This window comes from Drosophila biarmipes, chromosome 3L (assembly GCF_025231255.1).
Source record: "Drosophila biarmipes strain raj3 chromosome 3L, RU_DBia_V1.1, whole genome shotgun sequence".
Lineage (NCBI taxonomy): Eukaryota > Metazoa > Arthropoda > Insecta > Diptera > Drosophilidae > Drosophila > Drosophila biarmipes.
Window position 1 is genome coordinate 5,696,252 of NC_066613.1, and position 8,138 is coordinate 5,704,389.

The following is an 8,138-nucleotide window of genomic DNA, read 5'->3' on the forward strand; positions in this document are numbered from 1 at the left end:
TGATTAGGCATTGGCATATTTTTTAAAATTACCGACATAATTTGGCCCCCTTTCGGATGGGTGCTCCCATAATCAAAACTTTGTAAATGTTAAACAAAATAAGCTAAAAAGTTTATGTTTCGTTACTATTTTTCAATGTTTTGTTTGTATTTTTCTTGGATATATATGCTTTTTGTAAACATCTTTAACCACTTTCAATACGTGCGATACACATTTGTATAGATATGCAGTTACCCGCCGATTTTGTCAATCCAGAAACCCAATTTACCCCAGCCTCTCCATTCCGCTAATACTTACTGGAAAAATCAGCATTTTAATAGGAAACTCGTGCGAAATTCCGATCGTAAATTTATTAGAGCTTAGGTTGCACTGGCTGCAGGCCTCTACTCACATGTGTCAGCAGACAATTTTCGTTTATTAGGGGGATTTGGCAAGCCAAAAAATGGTTATAACAAAATGTTTGAGGGAGAAAAGAACGGGCCCGCAAATGGTAAAATAAAGAGCAATAGGCAAGATGCAAAAGTAGCTTATTACGAGGAGGGTGAAAAGCGAGGACTTTTCTTCGGGTTCTCGCCTTTTTATGGTAAAAAACAGGGTGACAAGGCCTGGCCAGGGAAGGGCATATTTTAATGCTTATTGCGACCATTGCGGCCCTCTTTTGTGTTAATAATCTTGAGGCGTCTACCGTCATAAACGTTTTTTTGCTGGCCTGATAATTACATTAAGATTTGAGGTTTTCCTTGCGTTTGTTTCTGTGGGTTACTTTTTATGGGTCTCCTTTTGTGGCCACGGGGTCGTGAAACAATGAAGAAGCAATCACAATTCAAGCTTCTTCTGATTCTTGATCGTTTGTTGGCAAATAAAAATTCAATTGTACAGGACATAGAACAATTATAACAAAAAACAGAGTGCGGAATCGAGCACACAGGATAAAGGGTTGAGTGTCGAGAGTTGAAGGACTCGCCGTGCATACTAAGTAGCTGTGTGTGCGATTTAAATTACTTGTACAAATGCGGTTTAGGGGTATACTGGATCTGAGTCGAGGTTTTGAGAATAAAGTATTAATTACTGGTCTTTATGACAATTAATTTTATTTAACATTTAAATCTGTTTGACCTGACCACTAAAGAGGATTCGCTTCCAGAATAATTATTTTGAATAGAAATCGAACATTTTCGAAATCATTATTATTTCTGTTAAAATATATAAATTAAAACCATATTTGTATAATTACAAATATTTAATGATGAATCAGTTTCTTGACATTACTTTGAAATTTGTGTTCAAAAATGTATTTATTATCTTACAAGGATGATGGCTACTTTACAAATTAATACTTTCCAATTTGCCCCAATTAGGATGATGGTAGTTCCTGGTAGATTGGATCCTTCGTCAAAAATGTTTAAATTTAATCATCTTTTTTAAAGGATACCAAACAGATTATACATTTTTTATTTATTAAGTTTGTTAATTTTAAATATTTTTTTCCCTTTTCGTATCAAGAGGAAACTCCTTCAGGAACTACCATCACCCTTATTGAGCTCAATTGGTTGTAAACTAGTTTAATCAGTAACATAACAAAACAACAAGAGAACCATAAATATTTACCAGGTATCTTACAGTCGAAGTTCTAGAATACTGTATTTTTGAATGTTTTTTCGGATTTCGATTGCACATTCCCCAAGGCAAATCACGTCGAAACAGTGGCTTCCCAGGACAGGCAACACATTTTTAAAACGCCCAGAGGGACACGTGCATTAAACAGCCCGGCAGGACGACATCGCATCCCAGCAGCCAGCAGCCAGCAGCCAGCAGCCAGGCGAACGAGAGTAATTTACAAAACTGGTCGGCAGTTGACTTCAGCGCGTTTGTCTGTCGCGCAATTAGGCAATTGTATGTGAATGTGTAACAGACAAAAAATGGCATGCATCTGCGAGGAGGGGCGAGTGCAAAAATAAACCAAAAATTGATTTTTATGTAATGAGTACGAAGGTCCTGTCCAGGACAACTGCAGCCGGCTGTTGTTGTGTGTTACTTTTTTGGGGCTGTGGCATGCCGGCTGCATATTAAAAAGTGCGTGATGCCTTCGCTGGCCGAAAACCTGCGCGAAGGCCTGTCAATTTTTATGAAGTTAAATTCTCGTTGGGCAGCATACCTTTTTTGGTGGGTGGTCTTTGCAGAGGTGTTGCATGTAATGAAGCGCATAATTTTAATTGGTTTTTGTTGAATTTAATAAAGCATTATTAATGTGTTGGCAGCAGGTAGTTAAAGCTGCAGTGAATACTTAAAGAATAATTAGGATCATTTGTAAGTGCAGTACGTTTAGTTTTGTACACGTTCTTTTTAGTTCCGTCAATTTGATATATATAATTATTTGACAAATACTTTGATCTGGAAACCTATATTTGTTGTCATTAAATATATCACCTACTTTAACAAATTACCTATAATGACCCATACTAAATTTGTTAAAAAAATGTGACATGTGAATTTTATTTTCCCATGAAGAACACTACATTAAAACACCATAACTTTTCCAGAACAATTTGTGCAAAATAAAATTCAAATTCAAGCCAGGGCGGCACTTCAGTACTTTACAACACGGAAATATGCGTTTAAACAGGTCACACTTAAATTGAACTGGTATATATTGATGGCGATAACATTATTTCAGGAGGAACGAGAATCGGTCACACTTATGCAGCAACAATTTTTTTGTTTCGCATTTTGTTTGTGAAAATTTAAAACACGACGACGACGGTGGCAGCACGATTTGCCCCGGTGCTGACGAGATCGAGCCAGTCCCAACATGTCGCAACAACGCGCCTCGGAGCAGGGTGCAGCCAGCAGTAACAACAACGGCGATGTGATTACGCTGGACGACGACGACGAGGATGAGGATGTGCAGTTTGTGGGCATTGTGCGTCCCAGCACCACCATCATCGATCTCTGCCTGTCGCCCTCCACTTCCGCGGCGGCGGCTGCTGCCCGTTCTGGAAACGGAAGTGCAGATGATCCGGCAACAGGATCCGGATCAGTAGCTGCTGCGGCGACTTCCGCTCCCAACTCCCCTGGTTCATTAGCCGGAGAAGCGGCAAAAGCTACCGATGAAGATGCGGGTAAGAAAACGAGGCTTGCCAGGATCTGTAATGAGTGTTTAGATAACTATGAGTAAAGTTGTTGGTTTATTTTTACAACAGGTTCTTTGAGCATTTTTTTAGGCCTTCCCAAAATTCATTTGTTATTAAAACAACATATGTACACTTTTCCGATTGTTAGTAAAAGCAATGCTGTAATTAGTTATATTTACAAATGTTACCAAACTACAAATTCACAAAAAGGAATTCTATGCTTTACTCTTATCTAAGAATTGCCAGAAATGTACACTTGTTTAATAAGTCCAGAAATTTGATTGTAAAGTCAAGCTTAAACAGTCAAACAACATTTTTTCGCGATTTCCAAACAAAATAAATTTATTTTAGAACATACATTTATTCATGAATAAAGTATTTACCTACAAATGACAAAAGAGAAGACTGTGTAGTGAACCTTCATAAAATGTGAACTCCTTTCTTGCCTTTGTTTTTTAGCTACATCAACAAGTAGCGGGGACTCCCCTGCTACATCGGCTGCTGCCTTGGAGTGCCCGATCTGCCTGCAAACCTGCATCCATCCAGCTCGTCTCCCCTGCGGCCACATCTTTTGTTTCTTGTGCGTTAAGGTGCGTAGTTTATCAAAACAAAGGCGGAAGCTTTTCGCAGTCAATTAGCAATGCAATTCACATCGTCAAATTTTCGAATATCTTTTTCGACCGGCGCCAAAGCCTCCAAGCACGTAGTGAAGTTCAAGGCTGTTTCAAACCCTTTGGTGCTAGGGCTGGTCAGACTGACTGATTAGCATGCCAGCCGAACCCGGGACACCCGCAATTATGGCATTAGGTTGGCTTCCGGCTGGCGACTTGTCAATCGGTTTCCGTCCTCTTCCAACGTCAACCAGTTTAAGCCTAAGTCAAGTATTCCAATTAGCACTCCAGCGCATTTTCCAGTTCTTAAACTTGTTTGGGCGTGAATTAATGTCAATTTGGTGGCACCACTTACATTTTAACTTCTTGAATCTAACTACCCTAAGTCAAAATATATGGAAATTAAACTGGAACTTTTTACTTTTCTTCAATGTTATTAAAAATTGAATATTATGTTGAATATATTTTTTAATTAATCAATATGAATATACAACTCGGTATGCCAAAGTTCTTGTAGACCTTTATTAAAATACATTTCCGTTCTTCAGGGCGTTGCCTACAAGAACCGACGATGTGCTATGTGCCGCCGCGAAATTCCCGCCGAGTTCCTGGACCATCCACAGCTTGTGAATGGCATTGAGGACATCTGCACTACTCGTGCGACCGAAGATGGCTACCAGTGGTATTACGAAGGCAGAAATGGTGAGTACAAATACGGTATTGGTGTCGGCCGCCCCTCATTTCCCATAAACCCCACCGAAAACATCATGCACCATGCACATATAGGGGGCTGGTGGGCCTACGACTCTCGGACCAATGGAGATATCGAGCTCGCGTATGCGGACTATGAAAAATCCAAAAATGGGAAGCCCGAGAATCCCAACGCTGCTAACGTAACTGAAATAAAGGCTATCACCAATCCAATCGTCAATGCAGACCGTTTAAGCGTATCCGATAGCGATACTATATTGCATCCATCTCCTGATCGGGTTCCGGTCTTACAAGCTCCTGAGACTCGTCCAGCTCCAGAGGCTGCCTCTAGTTCAATAGTCACTCAAAGATCAGTTGATTTCGATGACAGTTCAACCGAAGAAGATGATAGCATGTCGCATGATTTGAATATAAACACTCCAAGAGCAGTTCATTTCGAGACCGATAGTGATGATTCTCTCGACTCTTCCGATTACGGAAGTGAAGATGAGGAGATGAATTCAGAGGGCTGGTTAAGCTCTGACTCCGGGGATTTGAATGACACTGAACCGCATCCGGGCAGGCTGTTAATACAAATCTGCGGAGTTATGTACGCTATTGACTTTGTGCAGATGAAGCAATATCCCCGTACGAGTCCCGAAAAGCGTCGCAGTATCCAACGATGCACCACTAAAGATGCCCTTCCAGTCCGAACTAAAGGCGTCGCCGGGCTCAGCAGCACCAAAAACACAAATAAACTTTAGAATTAAGTATAAAATCAACCCTCATCCCAATCCCTTCCACCTCCCACGCCAATTACTTAAACCCATTCAGAGAACGCTACTGTGATTCATAGGCCAAGTCATCAAAAAAAGACTAGATCCAATCCCATTCCGAGTGTTTTTCTTGTAAAAATGTGTAACTTCAGGTTGGTGGCAATACGATGACCGCACAAGTCAGGATATCGAAGATGCCTTCAAGAAGGGCGACAAGTCCTGCACTATTCTGGTAGCGGGATACGTCTACATTGTGGACTTGGAGCAGCTGGTCCAACAGCGCCAGAATGAACCCACTCGCTGCCGGCGGGTTAAAAGAGACCTGGCCACCATACCCAAAAAAGGCGTGGCTGGTCTTCGAATCGAAGGCAACCAGGTGACCAGTGACACAATCTTTAGCAGACCAGCCGCCACAGCCAGCTCAGCAACCGTGGCGGCAGCTGCCTCCAGTTTTATATCCACCATTGCGGCGACGGATGCTGCAATCAGGATTGCTAGCGACATAATTGGCTCCACGCTGGCCCATGCGGACGAGCTCACACGTGGATTTGCAGCTAGTAACATCAGCGACGATCCGAGCAGCAGCAGCAGCGGTGAGCAAACCAACTCCACAAACCCACAGGATACAGGGCGCTCGCCTGCCTCCTCACCTGCCTCGAGTTCCATGCAAGACCTGATCTCGCGGGACCTGAGAAACACCCAACAGGTGATCGCCCACAATCAACACACCATTGATCTCTTCGAGCAGGCCTTGAACGACTTCCAGGCGCTAGCTATGCGCAACTATGTGGACTCCAGCGATGAGGAGGACAACGACCAGGATCAGGAGCAGGACATGCGAGAACGAGAGCATTTGGGGGCGGGCGAGCAGCCACAATCCGGCGATAGTCCCCAGGGATTCTAGAAGTTATCCGTTTGACAGAAAGCTTACACTATTGCTAGCTCAGCCCAAAAACTTAAAAACAGATCAATGTTCCTTCTAGCAGATTTCACTAAACAGAAAGGGGGATGTTAACTAGAGAAATGCAGCGCGTACCTGAGAATATATCAACTTATATATATATCTAGAGGCTCCGAGCGTTGGACGTTAAACAGAAAAAGGAAGAAAAAGAACAGAATGTCTACAGGGTAAACCAACACATATTCCTTAAAACTTTAAATCAGATATTGGACCATAGCGGTTACAACATACATAGACAGAACTAATCTGTGTTACACGATATTCAACTATCCTCAACAAAATTAACCAAATTAAAGCAAGATAAGTGTGTTCTTAACTTTTGTTTTCAAAGGCAACATTTAAGATAAAAGCTCTACATTGTTGCCTTTCTTACAGTCTGCCAAACTTCACAGTTCTCCTCCGAGTATAAACTTGCAGTATCCCACTGTACGTGAAGTCTAAACCATTAATAAATATTTTAATGACCAAGAGCTCCATACGTTCTGGAGATCTTTGCTCTAAATAATCTAACTTCTTGCAGGCTAGTAAGGGCAAACGTAAATTTAATCACCAAGCAAAAAAGAGTAGTGTGAAAACGACAATATTTGTGAATTGGGAATAACTTGGCATTAGTGCGATTCGTGGGAGGTCAATTAGCAGGAAATTCCGATTAACATAATTAATATTCAGTGCGTTTCTTAAATTGGAATGCCATACATTTGTAGAAATCTTAGTTCGGATTGTCAACTCAAAATTCCACATCACACAGATTGTTTATAAAGCGTTTCAAAATGTATAAGTAACATTTCCGTGCTTTCGAAACGCACTGTGGTCAGGGGAATCAGATCCAGTATTAATTATTAAGTCGCCCTTAAGTGCGTTAAGCAAAAACAGTTCTGTGACAGCTAAATATACTGATTATTTTATTCTATAAGTTACTATAATAAATATAATTAGAAGAAAATTGTTAGTCAGATTACAAATGACTTCTTGAAGACCTAATGATATTTGTGCGCCTGATTTAATAATCTCAATTTTGTGACTACTATTTATAGATTCGTTTTCGATATGTACTCCACCATTACTTCTAACAGCGAAATGCGTATTCGTTGCTTCCCTAATATCTACGATATACCTAAAGCTCTACTGAACCCGACTCCCGACCTTGAAAAACCCCTCCCGGTAATATCAACAATTTTTAAATTACACATATGCTCTCACGTAGAGATCCAACCATGCGCTACTCTCATTTGGTAAATCTTCCTTTCTCGCCTTTTGCATTTCTTTGCTCTTTGATAACACTGCGCTATCTCATAACTGGCAAGGAATGAAAAGTCATCAATTAGTATAATTTTCATCGCATATCTCGAATTCAGAACCTTATCGATATCATTTCCCTTTCTAATGGTGGCAGCTCTGAACAACAAATTCGTACTTATTATTCATAAGCTTTTCAACAATTAAATCAAAACCAAATGTGCCAAGCAACATTTTTTGAACAGCACTCGCTCCGGTATTTTTGACAGCACTGATAAGGGTAAATCTAATTAACAGCACGAAGCATTGTCTGTCATTAAAAGTAATTACATTTAAATATTGAATTAAGCATTTACAACTTAGTTGATACAAAATGTTAAGAAATAGATCTTTGCTGAAACCGAGTATGTCTTTTAAAGATCTAACTCCTGTGCAAACTCACATTTGTCGCAGATTAGATCCTAAAGTATGAATTTAAGTTTGGCAATAAAGAAAATTAAAAGAAATGGTCGTTATCCTTGTTATTCTTTTTCTGATAGAAGTAAGAAGTGATACGTTTTCAGCGGAATTTACTGTGAGTGGCAGTCAAAGTTTGTGACAAATCAAAAGATGAGTGCAGTAGCTTCAAATAAAAGTGGCGTAAGTTATTTTAAGGCTGAAACTAACTGGTTCGATTAGGGGTTTGCCACATAATTTAAGATGTTAAAGACTGATCCAATTTTAATCTCAAACT

General features: G+C 40.4%; 1 protein-coding gene across 3 annotated transcripts; it reads left to right on the forward strand.

Annotated features, from left to right (window-relative positions):
* The first annotated feature begins 2,658 nt into the window (after positions 1-2,658).
* LOC108030801 (E3 ubiquitin-protein ligase rnf146) lies at positions 2,659-7,911 on the forward strand. 3 transcript variants are annotated; one of them, XM_017103886.3, is made up of 5 exons: positions 2,661-3,119; positions 3,591-3,721; positions 4,291-4,444; positions 5,361-5,801; positions 7,204-7,911. In XM_017103886.3, exons 1-5 carry the CDS (start codon positions 2,810-2,812, stop codon positions 7,296-7,298), a joined length of 1,131 nt encoding a protein of 376 aa, XP_016959375.1. In that variant the 5' UTR covers positions 2,661-2,809; the 3' UTR covers positions 7,299-7,911. The 3 variants fall into 3 exon arrangements, with proteins under 3 accessions (XP_016959374.1, XP_016959375.1, XP_016959373.1); XM_017103885.3 differs by lacking the exons at positions 5,361-5,801; positions 7,204-7,911 and adding an exon at positions 4,529-5,323 and having other exon boundaries at positions 2,659-3,119; XM_017103884.3 differs by having other exon boundaries at positions 5,361-7,215.
* Positions 7,912-8,138: the final 227 nt, after the last annotated feature.

What these genes read in the sequence shown, in the direction of transcription:
- LOC108030801 (XM_017103884.3), top strand. Translation starts at nt 2,810, where the DNA reads ATGTCGCAACAACGCGCCTCGGAGCAGGGTGCAGCCAGCAGTAACAAC. An exon ending in TTTGTTTCTTGTGCGTTAAG is followed by an intron (nt 3,722 to 4,290) that starts GTGCGTAGTTTA and finishes TCCGTTCTTCAG; the next exon opens with GGCGTTGCCTACAAGAACCG. An exon ending in GTATTACGAAGGCAGAAATG is followed by an intron (nt 4,445 to 5,360) that starts GTGAGTACAAAT and finishes GTGTAACTTCAG; the next exon opens with GTTGGTGGCAATACGATGAC.